The 21488-nt window shown below is 39.5% G+C and overlaps 1 protein-coding gene across 1 annotated transcript in view; it reads left to right on the forward strand.

The window, feature by feature from the left end:
• Positions 1-20916, forward strand: part of LOC145412792 (omega-amidase NIT2) — a 144327-nt gene extending 123411 nt beyond the window's left edge. The window contains exon 7 of the mRNA XM_080282572.1: positions 20778-20916. Coding sequence (XP_080138698.1) covers positions 20778-20863 — 86 coding nt within the window. The 3' untranslated portion in view covers positions 20864-20916. The remainder of the gene's footprint in view (positions 1-20777) is intronic.
• The last annotated feature ends 572 nt before the right edge of the window (positions 20917-21488 follow it).

Genomic DNA, 21488 nt, shown 5'->3' on the forward strand with positions numbered 1-21488 from the left:
ACTTGTGTAACCAAGTTCATGGACTCTTCGAGACACCGTGCACACAGAAACCTCACCAAACACTTCCGGGTTGCTCTCCTTAATTTTCCTTGCACTCACACGAGGAGTAGACTCCACTGCACGTTTTAACACAGTAACGGACCTCGGGGAAGATTTCCTGGGCCTACCAGACTGCGGTTTCTTTGTGGGAACGTCACCACTATTTTCCACTTGAAAACGGGCGTACCACCTACTCACTGTCAATCGAGCCACACCAACCTATTCGCTAATTTCCTCCTTTAGAGCAATGATCTGTGATATGATTTCACTCGAAAGTTCACGGGTAGGGGCCATAACAAAGTGGCGAAAGCCAAAACACTGCAGGACACTAGGTAAAAAATGGCGCAAGAAGAGGGGGAGACGTGCGCGGAGCTCCTCTCTCTCACGCAGCCTGTAAGCAACTGAGGCGGGAGCCAACCAGTGTGCAGTAAGGCCTCAAGCTCCCGTGACATCATGTTAGCGCCCCAAACATCTGGCTCAATTTTTAGTTCCAAAAACGGGTGATTCTTTTTTCGCCAAAAGTATTGCGCTCCCTGCCATAGGCGTTCGATACTTCTGATAAGCATTGTATATACAGTAATCACTCTAATATCCGGACGCCCAATATCCGAACATCCCCACTATCCAGACATAAGAATGATTCATACTGTACTTTTTTCCATACTATACTTACCTCATTTCACTCCTTAATGTCCTTTATTGGTGTGAATAGGGTGTTAGGAGCTATGCATGTGCAGTAGGAAGGTGTTTTTCTGAGTTAGGCTAGGTTAGGGTCCATAAGTACCAGTCCAGGAGCCAGTCACCAGAATGTTTATTATTGTATGAACCTACTTCTAAACCCTCATTTTATGTTTCTTTTGCATTTATTTCAGTCATTTATGTGCCTTATTGGTGTGATTTGGGTCTTAAATAGGTGCTATGCATGTCCAGAGGGAGTTGTATAGGTGTTTCTCTGAGTTAGGGTCCATAAGTACAAGTCCATAAGCTGGGGCCCAATATCCGGACAGAACCAATATCCGGACCTATCTATGGCTCTATTACGTCGGATATTGGTGTGATTACTGTATATATATATATATATATATATATATATATATACATATATATACACTCACAGTAATCCCTCCAAGATCCAGTGTAACAGAGCCAAAGGCATGTCCGGGACTTAGTTTTGTCTGGGACTTGGGAAAAATGCCCCTGGACAGGTACTTCTAGACCCCAACCCAACCTAACTTTGAAAGCCACCTAAATAACTCCCTACCGGACATGCACAGCACCTATTTAAGACCCTAGTCACACAAATAAGGGACAGAAACCATAAAATAAATGAACTGGAGAATGAGAAATTAGAAATGAGTATGGAAAATATTTAGCAGTTTACAGGGTACTTAAGACACTTCTGTGACTGTCGCGAAGATTAACCCGCCTCCTCTATGGCTCTGACAGTGGAGACAGTGCACTTGAAGCATGTACAGTTATCCAGTGTTGTGCTGCACTTAATCCTTTGCACAGTGAATTATAATTATTTAACACTGCACATTCTGTTCTTACTTGCGCCACACCAGTTGCAACACGCCAATGTTGCACTCTGCACTTATTCCTTTGCACTCTGAATTCTGATTTCTTAACACTGCTCAACACTGTAAATTCCCATGTGGTCTAGTGGCGAGGTATTTGCAGTTTTTTCACTGTCCACCTCAAAAGCGAGACGTGGGCAACCATGGCGACAAGCGTGCAGTCATGACGGTAGGTAGGCAGGAAGTGGGGAGGATACAGGGGCACTCTAGCGGATGTTGCCAGAACTATGTGCCAAAACACAGCTGTTCGTCACCACGCGGCAAATTTAGAGTAGGGATGAACATATATCAGCTTCCCCCCCCCGGACATTTTTTGGCCATTTTGGGACTGAAGCCCAAAATGTCCGGGACTTGGAATGTCCGGGACTTGGGTGTCCAGGTCTTACAGGGATTTCTGTATATATCTATCTATCTGTCTATCTATATATAGATAGATATATACATATATACACAAATGTATCACTTATAAAGGTTCCAATATGCTTGCATATGTCAGCCTTGATCGCCTAATGGTGGCAGTCCATGCTGCCGGATCTCTGGCAGCCCCCCTATTCAGTCCCTAATCCCTGAGGTCACACTGTATGACCCCATCCAAGGTCTTTTTCAACTTCTTGCAACCCTTCCTCCAACACACACACACACACACACACACAGAGGGATTCAACCGAGTAGGACGTGCGACATTGGCGTTCTGTACTGAACCAACACGGCCAGTGGCATTACCTAAATTAGTATCTTTGCATGAGTCAAGCTCTGTACTAGGTTAGACTAAATGATTTTTCATTATTAAAAGGAAAAAATTATAAGTTTAAACAAGACTTGTTCAAACAGGAAAGAAAAACAAGACGAAAGAATATGCTGAGTCATCTGAGGTTTGTTTAGACTACAACAACACGGAGATTGTAAGTATATACTTTGCACTTTTAGTATTGCAAAATGGATACATACTTTAGTAAAGCAAATTTGGAAAAGAAAAGGGATAAAAGTAAAACGCAAAATGATGATTTCTACCAAGAACTGGTTGAAGTGGAGACTCACAATAGACTGGTTGAACGTGTAAACAAACTAGAAATGGCTTTCAAAAATGAAATTGATGAAATAAAGAAGCAGATGCACTTGCAAAAGGAAGAAATAGAAAAACTAGGAAGGGAGGCCAATAAGAAAGACACAACCATCAGTGAACTAACAGTGGAATTGAGTACGCTTAGGAAGAAAGTGAGTGAAATGGCAAGTACAGTAGTCAGTCACGAGTGTTATGGAAGATTTAAAAAAAGACACAGAGACAATTAGGCAAGTAAGCAGTCTTATTGACCAGAGCAGTGATACTGAGGAGAAGATAACACAGGTGAATGAAGCTGTGCAAAGCTACAAAAATGATGTGGAAACCACGTATGCTGAAATAGTGAAAGTAAAGAAAGACTTAGAAACAAGGGTGGAGGAAAAAAGCATTAAAAAGGAAGTCAAAAGAATAATCCAAAACAATCCAAAGTTAGTCAGAGATTCAGTAGATATAAACAAATCTATAGTAATCACTGGTATAGAAGAGGAAGATCTAAAAAACAAGATCACAAGAGACAAAAAGGAGATGGCAAATGTAATGAGCTTACTGGAGGAAGTATCAGAGGAAATCTGTAGTAAAGACACAGAGGAACACAAAAGGTTAGGGAAATATGAGAAAAGAAAGACAAGACCTCTAAAGGTGACTTTCCAAAGTGTAAACACTGTGGAAGAGATACTAAAAAAATGCAAAAAATCTTATAGAAAAAGAGGAGTTCAAAAATGTATGGATAAAAAGATGCCTAACACAAGAGGAACTGGAATTACTGAAAGAGAAAAGGGAGGAAGCGAAAACAAAAAATGAGGGAAGATCGGAAGAGGAGAAGAAGAAGTTTTTTTACAAAGTAATAGGATTGCAGGTATGAAAGTGGTACACAAACAGGATGGAATAAAAAGGAGGAAAGTAGTAGAACCACGTCATGACACGTATATAAACAAGAAGATAAAGTTGATGTACTCATATATGGATGGAATGGTATCTAAATTACTAGAGATGAATGATGATGTCAGAGAAAATGAACCACAAATAATATGCCTAACTGAAACAAAATTAACACCAAGGATATCCAATGACATACTAAACTTAGAGGAATACAATATATGGAGAAGAGACAGAAATTTAAAAAAAGGAGGAGGAACTATAATATTAACTAAGAAAAATCTAAAAGTCAAGGAAATAAAACTAGATATACCATTACAAGTAGAACTGATTGCAGTAGAGATCAACACATCTGAAGGTAAAGTAATTGTAGCCAATTTGTACATGCCACCCAGATCAAACACATGGGAAAGAGATGAATATGAGGACCTGGCAGAGAGTACAATTCAGAGTTTAAGATCATTACTACATAAAATGGAAGAGAAATCAGAAAGAATTATACTAACTGGGGATTTCAATACAAATATAAATTGGAATACTCTAGATATAATTAGCCAAGAAAGCTGTTGGGACCAAAAGCTCCTGGATCTCCTACAAGAGTTCTTCCTAACCCAACATGTGAGGGAAACCACCAGAAAAAGAGGACTTGATGTACATTCAGTGCTAGATCTAATATTTACTAGGCAAGAAAATGATATTGACAGTTTAATATATCACCCTCCACTCGGCAAAAGCGATCATGCAGTACTAAATTATAACTTCAGGATAGCATATGACATAGTAAACAGCAATGACAGTTACAAAAAGAGCCTAAACTATAAAAAGGGAAATTATCAAGACCTAAAGAAGTATTTCTTAGAAGTTGATTGGGAAAATGAGCTTAGAGGACAAGATTTAAATGCTGTATATAAAAAATTTTGTGAATTTTATGAAATAGGAGTCCAGAAGTACATCCCACAGCACAAAGAAGCAGATAAGAAAATACAGAAATGGTTCAATACAGAATGTAAAGAATCAAAAGAAAGAAGAGATTTGTTGTGGAATAGATATAGAAGACATAATAGTGAAAGAGCGTATAATAATTACAAACAGGCAAGAAACGATTATACAAGAATAAGGAGGGAAGCCCAAAAACAGTTTGAGGAGGATATAATAAATAAAAATAGTGATCAACCAAAGCTGTTTTACAGCTATATCAGAAGCAAATCCAAAGTAAAAGATATAATACAATCCATTACGGACGAGGGAATCACTTATACACAAGAGAAGGATATTTGTGAAGCACTAAATAAGAATTTCCAATTAGTTTTTACAGAAGAAAAAAATTTTGAGAGGGACTATGTGGAACATGCATGTCCACACATACTACCAGATATACAAATAGCAGAAAAAGTAATACAGGAGAAGTTAAGTAGATTAGACAGAGGAAAAGCAAGTGGTCCTGATGAAATTTCATGTTGGGTACTACAAGAATGTGCAAAGGAATTAAGTAAACCATTATTTTTAATTTTCAAGAAATCCTTGAGTCAAGGTAAACTACCTGATAATTGGAAAAAAGCAAATATAGTCCCCTTATTCAAGAAAGGAAATAGACAAAATCCACTCAACTACCGACCAGTATCACTGACCAGTGTTGTAAGCAAGGTATTAGAAAAGCTTATAAGAAAAGCTTGGGTAAACCATCTAGAAGAACACAGTATGATAACAGAAAGACAGTTTGGTTTCAGAAAAGGAAAATCATGTGTTACTAATCTGTTGAGCTACTATGACAGAGTAACAAACACAATACAGGAAAGGGAAGGATGGGTGGACAGTATCTATTTAGATTTCAAGAAAGCTTTTGACACAGTACCACACCAAAGACTTTTATGGAAACTGTACCATCAAGGAGGAATTTGAGGCAAACTTTTTTGTTGGATGCAAGAATTTCTCATAAAAAGAGAAATGAGAACAGTACTAAGAGGAAACTACTCATCATGGAAAGAAGTGACTAGTGGAGTACCACAGGGTTCAGTGCTGGCACCAATTTTTTTTTTTAGTGTATATAAATGATATAAACAGTAACACTGGAAATGAGAGCTATCTGAATATGTTTGCAGATGATGCAAAAATACAAAGGAGAATTACTAACACAGACTCTTGTAAAGAGCTACGAGAAGAATTAAATAAACTTCATGAATGGAGTAGTACATGGCAAATGGAATTCAATGTGGACAAGTGTCATGTAATCTATCTATCTATCTATCTATTGCCAGACGCCTCAGTCCCGTTTGGGGTGGCCACAAACAAATCGCCTCCAAGTCGCCCTGTCCCCCGCCATTTCACTGCCCTGCTCCCAACTCACACCCCCCTCTCTCATATACCTCTCCACCCCATCCCTCCATCTCATCCTCGGCCTCCCCCTCCCTCTTTCCCCCTCCACCTCACTCACATACACTCTCTTCATCAGTCTTTCACCCTCCATCCTCTCCACATGGCCAAACCACCTCAGTGTGTTCCTCATAACGCTTCCTATCACATCCACATCAACACCACAACGCTCCTTTATATCCTCATTCGTCAGCCTGTCTCTCCATGTGACTCCACAGGCTCCTCTTAAATAACTCATTTCCACTGCTCTCACTCTTGATTTGTGTCCTTCCAACAACGTCCAAGCTTCACTTCCGTACGTTAGAGTTGGTATCACAATACTGTCATGTAGTAACTTTTTCACTTCCATGCTCACTTCCCTGTTTCTTATCACTGCTTTCAAAGAACCAGCAACCTTTCTTCCCTGCTGTACCCTTTCAAGCACTTCACCCTCCAAACCTCCATCCTTACTCATCACACTACCCAAGTACTTAAACGTACTCACATTTTCCAATTCCTCACCATCCAACCTCGCTGTACATTCACTGACTTCACCTCTCTCAAAGACCATCACTTTACTCTTCCCTACATTCACCTTTAGATTCCGTTTCTTACACACTCTCCCAAACTCATCCACCAAGCCTTGCAGCTCCCCTTCGTCTTCACTCAACAACACAGTATCATCTGCAAACAACAACACAGGGAGTTTCCAAACACTATCCTCTCTCACCAGGGCCACTCCAACATCCACTACCCTACCTTGTACCTCTTTTATTACCCTATCCATGTACAGATTGAACAACCATGGAGACATGACATATCCCTGTTTCAACCCAACTTTCAAAGAGAAAAATTCACTTAGTTCACCATCCACACGCACTGCAGCCTTCGCACCATCGTACATACTCTTCACAGCATTCAACAACTTCCCATCTACTCCATATATTCTTAACACTTTCCACAATCCTAGTCTATCCACCCTGTCATATGCTTTCTCCAAATCCATGAAAGCCGCATACAACTTCTTTCCCTTCTCTAGAAACTTTTCCACTAAAGATCTGAGAATGAATATCTGATCTACACAACCTTTTCCCTTCCTAAAGCCTCCCTGTTCTTCTCCAACTAATTCCTCTGTTCTTTCTCTAACTCTGTAATCAAGTTTGGTAAAAGTGGAAAAAGACCTGATTGGGATTATAAGTTAGGAAATAAAACCCTATACACATCAGAAAGAGAGAAAGACCTAGGTGTGATCATCAATAACAGACTATCTCCGGCTGACCACATCAGCGAGAAGGTACGGAACATGTATACACGCTTGCAAATATGAGAATAGCATTCACATACATAAATGAAGACATGCTAAGAAGGATAATAACATCATTCATTAGACCAACCCTGGAATATGCATCAGTAGTCTGGAGTCCTCATCTCAAAAATCACATAGACAAGATTGAAAAAGTTCGAAGGGCCGCTACAAGATGGATACCAAGTTTAAGGGACCTAAGCTACGAAGAAAGACTAAATAAACTGAATCTACCAACACTACAGGAGCGAAGGAAAAGAGGTGACATGATAATGCTATATACTGTAAGTGCATATCAGGGAAGGAGAAAATAGACATAAATGATTATTTAACACATGGAGAAGCATCAGCAAGAGGACACTGCAAAAAACTGCATAAGAAGAGAGGTGATAAAGACGTAATGAAATTCAGTTTCCCAAACAGAGCAATTGACCAATGGAATGCACTACCGAATGAAATAGTGTGTGCCAAAACAATTCACAAATTTAAGGATATGTACGATAAATATGGTTTAAGACACGGGACAGTACGAGCTTGACTCATTCCTGTAAAGATACAATTAGGTAAGAACAATTAGGTAAGAACACACACACACACACACACACACACACACACACACACACACACACACACACACACACACACACACACAAGAAGTAAAGGAAAAAAATGATAAGAGGACAGAGGAAGAATGTAATACTTTTTTTTGGAGAGTATTGGATATGAAAGTAAGGAAATGGTATTTAATTAAATAGAAGTGAAGGAAACTAAGGGGGATGGTTGTGAAAGATCAGAAGTTGAGGAAGTGGTATGGACAGAGAGTAGGAGAGAAGAGGGTATTAATAATGTCAAAAATAATTTGAAGGTGATATATACTTATGTTGATGGTTTCATACCGACAAGGATCGAAATTAATGATTTCTTAAGAAAACATGAACCTGATGTCATGTGCTTTGTAGAGACCAAATTAAGAGAAGATATTGATGTTCATTTGGGAGATTTTAAATACAAACTGTGGAGAAAAGACAGAAAAGAAAAAAAGGGAGGAGGAGTGATGATAGCAGTGAAGAACAACATAAATGTAGATACTGTACTGTGGAAATGGGAGAAGGCAGGGCTGAAGTGATATATATGAAATTAGAAACTGGAGAGAATGTTTAGAGAGATATGGCGGTAGTGTATGTTCCCCCAAAGACGAGAGCATGGAAGGATGATGAATACCATGAGATGTTGTCAGATATGGCTAGCTACTTGCAAAAAATAATTGAGAAAAGCAATAATATAATTTTGGTGGGTGACTTTAATTGTAAAGAGGTGAACTGGGAGGAATGGTACTCGGGAGGCGGCGAGGATTCGTGGGGCACTATGTTATTAAATATAATAATGAATAATGTGATGACGCAATTGGTCAAAGAAGAGACACGGTTTCGAGGTGAGGACACACCAGCAAGGTTAGATTTACTGTTCACCAAAGTACCTGATGTAATAGAATCATTGGAATATCTCCGTCCATTGGGAAAAAGTGATCACGTGGTCATTGAGTTCCAGATGTTAATAGGAAATGTCGAGCCAAGAGACGAGCTTCATGGACAGGGAAGATACAACTTTGGGAAAGCAAATTTTACAGGATTGAGAAACTTTTTTGAAAATACGGATTGGAGAAAATTCAGACAAATAAGAGAGATACAGAGGAAGAGGGATATCTTTCTAGACCTCTATAATTTGGGAGTGGAAAAATTTTGGGAGGGACTATGTGGAACATGCATGTCCACACATACTATAATTTGGGAGTGGAAAAATTTTGAGAGGGACTATGTGGAACATGCATGTCCACACATACTACCAGATATACAAATAGCAGAAAAAGTAATACAGGAGAAGTTAAGTAGATTAGACAGAGGAAAAGCAAGTGGTCCTGATGAAATTTCATGTTGGGTACTACAAGAGTAAGAGGGAAAGAAAACAGGAAAAAGGAGTGGTTTAATAGAAGGTGTATGATAGCAAAAAAAGAGAGAGATAAGGCGTGGAACAATTGGAGAAAGAGAGATAACGACAGAACAAAGGAAGAATATAAAAGAACAAGAAATGAATACACAAGAATACGTAGAGATGAGGAAAGGAATTTTGAAAAAGGTATAATTGACAAATGCAAGGATGAACCCAAACTGTTTTATAGATTTGTTAATGGCAAACTGAAACAAAAGGAAGGAATCACCAAGTTGAAAGTAGAAGGAGAGGTCTTTAAGGATGCGGCAATGCAAGCAGAAATAATGAACAAACGTTTCCAGTCAGTTTTCACTAAAGAAAAGGAGCTTGTGGAAGGGGAGGGAGTGATTAGAAATGTTCCGGTGATGAAAGATATAAAAGTGGAGGTACAGGAAGTGTATAAATTACTGGAAACTCAAGCTGTAAGGAAAGCCCCAGGACCTGACGAAATTTCTAACTGGGTACTGAAGGAATGCAGAGAACAACTGGCGGATAAAATTCACAGCTTAATCGTATGCTCACTGGAAGAGGGGAAAGTGCCAAAAGAATGGAAGAGGGCAAATGTGGTACCAATTTACAAGGGAGGAAACAGGGAAGAACCCCTGAATTATAGACCAGTGTCTCTAACCAGCATGGTCGCAAAATTGTGTGAGAGAATCCTGAAAGACAGATGGATAAAATATCTGAAAGAGATGAATATTTTGGCTGAATGTCAGTTTGGATTCAGAAGTGGAAGGTCATGTGTTTCTAACTTGTTGAGCTTTTACTCAAGAACGATTGATGTGGTACAGGAGAGAGATGGTTGGGTGGATTGTGTGTACTTAGACTTAGAGAAGGCCTTTGACAAGGTACCTCATAAGAGACTAATGTGGAAACTAGAATATATAGGAGGACTAAAGGGGAAACTTCTGGAATGGATGAGAGACTTTTTGAGAGACAGACAAATGAGGACAGTAATAAAGGAAAAGATGTCTGGATGGAGGGAAGTAACAAGTGGAGTCCCTCAAGGCTCAGTGTTGGCGCCAGTAATGTTCCTGATTTACGTAAATGATATGGTAGATGGAGTGAACAGTTATGCAAGTCTGTTTGCTGATGATGTAAAGATCTTGAGGAAGATAGAGGTTGAGGAGGATTGTAAAATACTGCAGGAGGATCTGGATAGGATACACAATTGGAGCCGGATGTGGGAAATGAAATTTAATGTAAAGAAATGTAAAATATTGGAAATGGGTAAAAGTACCAGGGGACCATCACGGAATTATTTTTTGGGTAATGAATTAATCACAAAAAGGAGATAAGAGAAAGATTTGGGAGTGCTGGTCCAAGATAATTTGTCACCAGAAAAGCACATTAACAAGATAGTTGGAGAGACTTATAAACTCTTGAGTAACATAAGAGTAGCATTTCGTTATATGGATGAGGAAATGATGAAAAAATTGATATTGGCCATGATCCACCCCAGGTTAGAATATGCAACGGTAGCGTGGTCCCCACACAAAGAGAAAGATATAAACAAGATTGAGAGAATACAAAGAACAGCAACGAAGACGGTCCCCAGTCTGACAGACCTGTCATACAGAGAGAGGCTGGAAAAGCTGGATTTGCCTTCGTTAGAGGAAAGGAGAAAGAGGGGAGACATGATTGCGGTGTTCAGGACCATGGTGGGAGTAGATAAAATTGACAAAGAAGATCTGTTTGTATGGGATAAGAGAGCAACAAGAGGACATGGAATGAAATTGAAAAAGTCAAGCTGCTTGAAGGATATCAAGAAATATAGCTTTCCTTACAGAAGTATAGACTTATGGAATAGCCTGGACAAAGAGATCGTCCAGTCTAAAAACTTAAACGAGTTTAAGGTTAAATTCGACTTACTGAGAAACAGCGACGGAAACCCACGAGCATAGTACATTCCGTGTATATCACAATTAGGTATATTAGGTAAATGCTTAAATATTTGGAACGACTTAGACAAAGAGGTGGTGCATGAGAAAAACATTCATGTTTGTAAAGGTAGACATGATAAATGTGGATATGGAGACAGGACAACACGAGCATTGCTCAATTCCTGTATACTACAAATAGGTAAATACAAATAGGTAAATACACACACACACACACACACACACACACACACGTAGAAACAGCCGAAGAGAGCAGACGTCCCAGCAATCGCTGCTAACCTTAAGTAGTTTCAGGAATTTTATCTGTCCTGTCTCCTAAGGTCTTGTTTTAGATTTAAAATAATGAAAGTTAATAGACTACCAAAAATGTAAAGATTTATTGGCTAGACTATACATGAATGTTTGTAGATTTTTTCGGTAACAGCTGTTTTGCTACTTAATATCAAACATGGCCGAAAATGTAAACAATGAGGGACTAGAATTTCAAGGATTTGATGCAAATACCAATGTCATGGACCTGGTTAAAACATCAATTATGAGGATTAGTGAATTTGAAAAGAAAGTAGAGAATCTAGTGATAAAGGATGTGTCTGAAAATACGGAAACTACCATACAGAGTCCGATCCAATCCAATGAAACAGCGAATGAAGTGATTAGGAATTTGAAGCGGGAAAATGTTGAATTGAGGAGGAAACTAGAAGAGAGTACTAATAAAACGGAGAAGGTGAGTAATGTATTAGAAGAACATAAGGCAAAGTGGGCACACGTAGAAGAAGAACAGAAAGAAGTGGTCAACTTAAGAGAGATCATCCAGGAAGAAAGGGAAATGAACAAGAAAGAAACGGAAGAAAATGTAGTGAAAATACTGAAGAAAAAAGAGAAAATAGTGAGAGAAACTGTAGAAAGGAGCAGATGTGTGGTAGTATTTGGAAGCAGGGAAGAGGAAGAAAAGGTTAGGTTCGTAAGAATCGAGAGAGACACGAACATGGTGAGAGGAATATTAGGCAAGATTGACCCCAAAGGAGACAAATGGGTAAAAGAAATTGAGGAAGTAAGGAGGATAGGGCCTTATAAGAAAGGGGAAACAAGACCAATGAGAGTCAAGTTTACATCAGAAAGTGTAATAAATGAGATACTTAAAGTGACCTGGAAATTAAGTAAAGAGGTGGGGATGGAAAATATTATAATAAGAAAAGATCTGAATGAAGAAGAAAGAGAAGTTTTAAAATCATTAAAGGAAGAAGTAAAGGAAAAAAACGATAAGAGGACAGAGGAAAAATGTAATACTTTTTTTTTGGAGAGTATTGGATATGAAAGTAAGGAAATGGTATTTAAGGAAATAAAAGTGAAGGAAACTAAGGGGGATGGTTGTGAAAGATCAGAAGTTGAGGAAGGAGTACGGACAGAGAGTAGGAGAGAAGAGGGTATTAAAAATGTCAAAAATAATTTGAAGGTGATATATCTGTACTAATGTTGATGGTTTCATATCGACAAGGATCGAAATTAATGATTTCTTGAGAGAACATGAACCTGATGTCATGTGCTTTGTAGAGACCAAATTAAGAGAAGATATTGATGTTCATTTGGGAGATGGTAAATACAAACTGTGGAGAAAAGACAGAAAAGAAAAAAAGGGAGGAGGAGTGATGATAGCAGTGAAGAACAACATAAATGTAGATACAGTACAATCCCAGTTAACCGGGTGGCATGGGGAATTTACCTTCCCGGTTACAGATTTTTCCCGTATTTCTGATTTTCAAGTCAAATCTATACAAAGGCTATCACAGCAGTAAATACAGTTCAGGTACTCACCAGTCACATTAGGGGTTACACTAAGAGATTCCGCAAGAAAAACTGCCTTGTAAACACACACCATGGTCATAACGGATGTGCGTGCAATGTCTAGCAATTTGCAGTACTGCAAATTGCACCAGTCCATTGTTTACCGAATTACTGTATTCATTATATGTACTGTACTCATAAAAATTGAAAAATAAAATAAAGAAATAAAAGCTTGAACATTTATTAGTGAACTGATGATGCGTTAAGACTGTACTGTAGAATTATCACGACACCTGTGCCCCCACGTGAGTTTGTTTACGTTTCCGACTGTTCTTCTTCCCCACCTGACCTCCATCACTCCTCCCGTCACCCGCCACTCAGCTGTTTTGCAGAAAATAAAATAAATGATGTACGTATGAAATGCAGGCATATTATTTATTTATTTTTCTTCCAACAAAGTAAACTTTCATTCCTATTAACATTTATATTCAGCCATTAGTGTTTTATAATGTTCGCCTTTTTCAAGTCTGTTGCATATGTCCAGCTTCTGTTTCAAGGTAAGCACGATACGCTTACGTTTAGTTTGCACTGTAGGCATTTTGGAGTGTACAAATTACCGTCTATCAGAGGAACACTATAGCAAGAGAGCTTGTTTACTGTCTGGTGGCAAAATGCAGACTGGTGATTTTTGGAAGGTGTGGAGGATGACTGAATTCAAGTAGGGGAAAGAGGGGGAGAGGAGGGGTGGTTAAGAGGATTTGCTAGGGATTGACATTAGCCGGAAATGCCTTCACCTCGCTTTGTCTGACTTCACCCAGCCTCGCGTGACACGATCAAACGGCGGTTTGGCGGTCCATTCAAATTGGCGCACAGTTATAACTTAATGACGTTTTTACCAGCCCTTGAATTTTCCGCAACGTTGGGTCTGGTTAGTACTTGGATGGGTGACCACCTGGGAACACCAGATGCTGTTGGCATCCCTACATGTCAAGTGGGGTTGGTGGAGGATTAGTGCCCCTCCCTGTAAAACAATTAACTCTAAGCCATTGGCCACCCCGTCTGGGATACATGGCGTCTGGCAATGAATGAATGAATGAATGAATTTTCCCGTTGTTCTGAGTATTCCGTTTGTCTGGATACCGGATAGCTGGGATTGTACTCTACTGTGGAAATGGGAGAAGGCAGGGCTGAAGTGATATATATGAAATTAGAAACTGGAGAGAATGTTAAGAGAGATATGGCGGTAGTTTATGTTCCCCCAAAGACGAGAGCACGGAAGGATGATGAATACCATGAGATGTTGTCAGATATGGCTAGCTATTTGCAAAAAATAATTGAGAAAAGCAATAATATAATTTTGGTGGGTGACTTTAATTGTAAAGAGGTGAACTGGGAGGAATGGTACTTGGGAGGCAGCGAGGATTCGTGGGGCACTGTTATTAAATATAATAATGCATAATGTGATGACGCAATGGGTCAAAGAAGAGACACGGTTTTGAGGTGAGGACACACCAGCAAGGTTAGATTTACTGTTCACCAAAGAACCCGATGTAATAGAATCATTGGAATATCTCTGTCCTTCGGGAGAAAGTGAACACGTGGTCATTGAGTTCCAGATGTTAATAGGAAACGTCGAGCCAAGAGACGAGCTTCATAGACAGGGAAGATACAACTTTGGGAAAGCAAATTTTACAGGATTGAGAAACTTTTTTGAAAATGCGGATTGGAGAAAATTCAGAGAAACAAGAGAGATACAGAGGAAGTGGGATATCTTTCTAGACCTCTATAATTTGGGAGTGGAAAAATTTGTACCAAGAGTAAGAGGGAAAGAAAACAGGAAAAAGGAGTGGTTTAATAGAAGGTGTATGATAGCAAAAAAAGAGAGAGATAAGGCGTGGAACAATTGGAGAAAGAGAGGTAACAACAGAACAAAGGAAGAGTATAAAAGAACAAGAAATGAATACACAAGAATACGTAGAGAAGAAATAAGGAATTTTGAAAATGGTATAATTGACAAATGCAAGGATGAACCCAAACTGTTTTATAGATTTGTTAATGGCAAACTGAAACAAAAGGAAGGAATCACCAAGTTGAAAGTAGAAGGAGAGGTCTTTAAGGATGCGGCAATGCAAGCAGAAATAATGAACAAACGTTTCCAGTCAGTTTTCACTAAAGAAAAGGAGCTTGTGGAAGGGGAGGGAGTGATTAGAAATGTTCCGGTGATGAAAGATATAAAAGTGGAGGTACAGGAAGTGTGTAAATTACTGGAAACTCAAGATGTAAGGAAAGCCCCAGGACCTGACGAAATTTCTAATTGGGTACTGAAGGAATGCAGAGAACAACTGGCGGATAAAATTCACAGCTTAATCGTATGCTCACTGGAAGAGGGGAAAGTGCCAAAAGAATGGAAGAGGGCAAATGTGGTACCAATTTACAAGGGAGGAAACAGGGAAGAACCCCTGAATTATAGACCAGTGTCTCTAACCAGCATGGTCGCAAAATTGTGTGAGAGAATCCTGAAAGACAGATGGATAAAATATCTGGAAGAGATGAATATTTTGGCTGAATGTCAGTTTGGATTCAGAAGTGGAAGGTCATGTGTTTCTAACTTGTTGAGCTTTTACTCAAGAGCGATTGATGTGGTACAGGAGAGAGATGGTTGGGTGGATTGTGTGTACTTAGACTTAGAAAAGGCCCTTGACAAGGTACCTCATAAGAGACTAATGTGGAAACTAGAATATATAGGAGGACTAAAGGGGAAACTTCTGGAATGGATGAGAGACTTTTTGAGAGACAGACAAATGAGGACAGTAATAAAGGAAAAGATGTCTGGATGGAGGGAAGTAACAAGTGGAGTCCCTCAAGGCTCAGTGTTGGCGCCAGTAATGTTCCTGATTTACGTAAATGATATGGTAGATGGAGTGAACAGTTATGCAAGTCTGTTTGCTGGTGATGTAAAGATCTTGAGGAAGATAGAGGTTGAGGAGGATTGTAAAATACTGCAGGAGGATCTGGATAGGATACACAATTGGAGCCGGACGTGGGAAATGAAATTTAATGTAAAGAAATGTAAAATATTGGAAATGGGTAAAAGTACCAGGAGACCATCACTGAATTATTTTTTGGGTAATGAATTAATCACAAAAAGGAGAGAAGAGAAAGGTTTGGGAGTGCTGGCAAGCTGGTGATAGGGAGAGCTGGAGCTCCCGTTTCACCAGCCCTCAGGACTTGATCCTGACCATCTCCCTTTTCTGAACATTTTCAGTGCATTCATTTACACAGAGAGTAGGCCAGCATGCTCTCATAATACCTCTACCTTCAACTGTCTACACCACACTACATGCGCATAACATACCACACCTTCTATTCACATCTTTAGTAATGGCCGCTGCAATCTTACAATCAATGAGGTGGTACCTCGGATTGCCACCACCAGCAGGGTAGGGCTGGAGGCACAGGGTCCTCCCAGTCGCCATCAAGTGACTGTGCTGGCAGCGACTGTTGCTATTTCCGGGAATGCTTGTCGGCGAAGAGGTGACGGTGCGGCCTTATTCTTTACCAACATCCGCGGCCTTACCACAAATTTAAACTCAGTTCATTTTTTCCTTCAGTCCATATCCCCTTTGGCCCTTTTCCTCACAGAACCACAAATCTCACCCTCTACCGATATATCTCCATTTTGTTTTCCCGGTTACCATCTCCTTACAAACTTTCGAAACAAGGGCGGCACCTGTTGTTATATCAAATCCCAATATGCAGTTGATACTTTTTTAAACTTCACTTCATCCAGTTTTGATTATATACTCATTATATAAATTAAATTGCCAAAACATTACCAAATATATCTGTGTAGTTTATCGTTCCCCCAATGCTTCTTCGGAACCCAGTGTACAGTGTATTTGATTCCATATCCACTCAGTTGAGTAACCTTGACCTTGCCCTTGGCAATGAAATTACCATTTTGGGTGATTTTAACATACACAATGTTGAATGGTTATTGCATTCTGCCCGGACTGATGACGCTGGTCTGGAATGCAAGCTGTTTGCGGAATCGTTTAATCTCACCCAGTTGGTAAAGCAACCAACCAGAATACCTGATAATCCTGACCATAATGCCCATCTCTTGGATTTACTCTTGACAAATAATCCAGATCAATACAGGATAGAGGTACTGTCACCACTTGGATCCTCTGACCACAATCTCATCAAAGCCTCATTAGTTAACCCTCCTACACCTCCCCATTCCGAACCTGTCAGGGTGACCCGATGGCACTTTGACAGGGCAGACTGGGATGGATTTAGAAATTATCTTGCTGATGTTCCATGGCAGTCTTTCTTCTCTAGTGATCCCAATTCTACCCAGTCCCACATTTGCGACTTAATACTAGCTGGTATGGATTTATTCATACCAAGTCAACAATTCACTAAAAGATCAAACTCTCCAAAATGGTTTGATGGCAATTGTGCCAGAGCAACAGCCCAAAAGTCATTAGCATATAACTCTTACTTAAAATCAAAAACATCTGAATCACTCTCTCAATTTAAAATTGCTAGAAATCATGCAAAAGCTGTATTAAATCTATCTAAATCAAACTTTCTTCAAAAGCAAGCATCAAAACTACTTAACAACCCTAATGACAATAGAATATTCTGGTCAACTCTTAATTCTTTCAATAATAACTTTAACAAGTCATCTTCCAGTCCCCCACTAAAATCTTCAGATGGCAATATTACAAATGACCCACGTGGGAAAGCAGATATCTTTGCTAGTACCTTTGCAAGAAACTCTACCATAGATGATACCAGCCAGAATGTCTCGGTACTGGAACTTGATTCTCCCGAAATTGCCCCACTTAAAATACAGACAAGATTCGTAAAATCCATCCTAGACAATTTACCTACCAACAAAGCTCCAGGCCCAGATGGAATTCCGCCAATTGTTTTGAAAAAGTGTTCCCCTGAACTTGCCTCTGTCCTAGCTAAATTATTCAGACTATGCATACGTACTTCTTTATTCCCAAATTCATGGAAAGAAGCCAATATCCACCCAGTTCCGAAGAAAGGAAGTTCGTCTGACCCCTCCAATTACAGACCAATAGCTGTCACATCTTCTCTTGGTAAGGTATTTGAAACTTTAATTAATAAGCATATTGTTAAACATCTTGAATCCAACAACTTAATTAGTGATAGACAATACGTTTTTCGCCGCGAAAGATCCACCATTGACATACTCAATCTCTTAACTCATACCATCCATCAATCAACTGATCTTTTTGGAGAAACTCATGCAGTAGCTCTTGATATCTCTAAAGCTTTCGACAGAGTATGGCACCGTTCCCTGCTGTCCCAACTCCCTTGCTATGGACTAATGTCTTTTGTTCCTTTGATTTCTTCTTATCTTAGTGACAGGAAAATAAGAGTAAAAGTAGATGATGTATATTCGAATTTCCACTCAATTAATGCCGGCGTGCCGCAGGGATCAGTTCTGGTGCCAACCCTATTTCTGGTTCATATTAATGATCTCTTATCTGTCACTCACAATCCCATTCACTCATATGCAGATGACTCAACACTACATAGATCATTCACACTCGGACATCCAATTACAAAGTCTAATATCTCTACCTCTCAACTCAGTACAGCCATCTCCATAAATCAAGATCTATCTACAATCAGTGAATGGGGACAAAACAACATTGTCTCTTTTAATGCTAGTAAAACTAAATATATACAGTTTACTAATAGACAGATATTACCAGATTCGTACATTACCTTCAGTGCTACTAATATTCCCATCTCCAAAAGTATTGAAATTCTTGGTGTCTCACTTAACAGTGCCCTCAGCTGGACCTATCATGTCAGATCACTTGCTAAAACCGCCTCAAAGAAACTTGGATTATTGTACAGAGTCCGTAACTTCTTCGCCGATGAGCAGTTAGCTATAATTTATAAGAGTCATGTGCGCTCTCAGCTTGAATATTGCTCACCCTTTTGGAATGGTTGTGGAGAGGTTGCATTAAGACAACTAGACAAAATTCAGAATAAAGCTGTTAGAATCATTAACAACCCTGCCATTACATATAAACTACCTCCCCTGCAAGTAAGAAGGAATGTTGCCTCCCTTGCATTATTTTACAGATATTTTTTTGGCAAATGCTCAGACGAAGTTGCGTCCATGGTGCCACTTCTCCATGCCTTCCCTCGTGCTACACGGGCATCTGGTAGCGCTCATGACTGGAATGTCACTCAACCATATTGCAGAACTTCTGCCTATCAGAATTCTTTCATTCCCCGAACTGCATCTCTCTGGAACTCGCTTCCCCAGAGTTGTTTTCCTCCAAATTTCAACCTACAACTGTTCAAGTCTAACTGTTACAGATATTTTATGAACAGAGGACACCAGTAATCTGGTGTATGGATTATTTTTTTTCCCCCATTTGTTTTTCCTTCCTCCGTTTTGTATTAAAAAAAAAAAAAAAAAAAAAAAAAAAAAAGATAGTTTGGCACCAGAAAAGCACATTAACACGATAGTTGGAGAGACTTATAAACTCTTGACTAACATAAGAGTAGCATTTCATTATATGGATGAGGAAATGATGAAAAAATTGATAGTGGCCATGATCCGCCCCAGGTTAGAATATGCAGCAGTAGTGTGGTGCCCACACAAAAAGAAAGATATAAACAAGATTGAGAGAATACAAAGAACAGCAACCAAGATGGTCCCCAGTCTGGCAGACCTGTCATACAGAGAGAGGCTGGAAAAACTGGATTTGCCTTCGTTAGAGGAAAGGAGAAAGAGGGGAGACATGATTACGGTGTTCAGGACCATGGTGGGAGTAGATAAAATTGACAAAGAAGATCTGTTTGTATGGGATAAGAGAGCAACAAGAGGACACGGAATGAAATTGAAAAAGTCAAGCTGCTTGAAGGATATCAAGAAATATAGCTTTCCTTACAGAAGTATAGACTTATGGAATAGCCTGGACAAAGGGATGGTCCAGTCTAAAAACTTAAACGAGTTTATAGCTAAATTCGACTTATTGAGAAACAGCGACGGAAACCCACTAGCATAGTACATTCCGTGTATATCACAATTAGGTATATTAGGTAAATACTTAAATATTTGGAACGACTTAGACAGAGAGGTGGTGCATGAGAAAAACATTCATGTGTGTAAAGGTAGACTTGATAAATGTGGATATGGAGACAGGACAACACGAGCATTGCTCAATTCCTGTATACTACAAATAGGTAAATACAAATAGGTAAACACACACACACACACACACACACACACACGAGGCTCACTGGTAACACTCTCGCCTAGTATCTTTTGAAAAGATAGGGGTTTGCACCTTGCTCGGAATGCGAAAAAGTTTCACTGACGAAACGGGTGGTCACTGTTCTCCTTGAGCAAGAGGATGGGTGTGTGCGTGTGTGAAGGTCAAGGTTTTGCCCTTAGATCGGACTCTATGAACTCACAGCACTCTTCCGGGAGGGTAAAATGCTGATGATCACAACCATCATGTAATCCTGGCTGACCCAGTGTCACACACACACACACACACACACACACTCCAAACCTCTTTCACTGTTGTGCAGTGCAATAAATGCTTTGTCACTGTACATCACTGAGGGTGCATTCCATATAGATGGTATTCAGGTAAGTAAAGGTAAATGCCAGCTGTGTCCACATGAACCTGTGTAGTCACGTGCTGGTGCCTGCTACAATCGCTGGCAGTGCAGCCATGTGTATGAGTTAGAGTAATTTAATATCGCCTGCTTCAACATGCACTCGTTCAAACCCACCTGCCCACTCTCATTCAGGATACGCCCTTTGTCTGGTAATGAAATATACTATATATCATGGCACCCTAATTCCTGCTCTTTCTCTCTTACCACAGATCTAGCGTATGTGGATAAAGTACGGCAGATGGTTCCAATCCGAAAGCAGAAGAGGAATGACTTATATGAAGTAACCGCTAAGTAACATATGATTTTGTTGATGGTCCAAGCAGGGACAAAAGTTCATATACCATTCCACTGCACTTCACACTTAGGGCATGTGTGTCATGTGTTGCATTATGTCAGAGCAAATAATCTGTGAGCTGGTACCAAGCCTTGCACAGCTTGAAAAAATTAGCCTGCCTAGGAAACTGAGTAGTAGATGAAATGAACTTTTGTCACTGTCTGTACTTGCTGTATAATGATTTTAATGGTTGTTTTAGGACGGTACAGTATATTGACAAGACATAACAATTATTAATTAAGTGAGCAGTCATGGTTCCAGAAATGACTTAACGCATTGCTAGGATTTTGAGATTTAAACAGCACATCTTCCCAGTCATCATTCTCATCATTACCGCCACTGCCATGTACAGGCATATAATACCTACATTATTTAGCACTTTACAGCTTTAGTGACTTCAGTACACTATAGTGCATTAAGTACACCTGTAGCTAGTACATTAAAAATACTGTTTCTTGTAGTTCACATATGCCAGTCCCTTTAACAGTTTCCATCACATTATAACATTATTACATTAGTGCTATGCTCTGTTACAACTTAGTGTAGTAGTGAAGTACAGTACTATATTAGTGTTGGGATTTAAATG

Source organism: Coenobita brevimanus, chromosome 94 (assembly GCF_032717465.1).
Source record: "Coenobita brevimanus isolate Jiangsu-jjx chromosome 94, ASM3271746v2, whole genome shotgun sequence".
Lineage (NCBI taxonomy): Eukaryota > Metazoa > Arthropoda > Malacostraca > Decapoda > Coenobitidae > Coenobita > Coenobita brevimanus.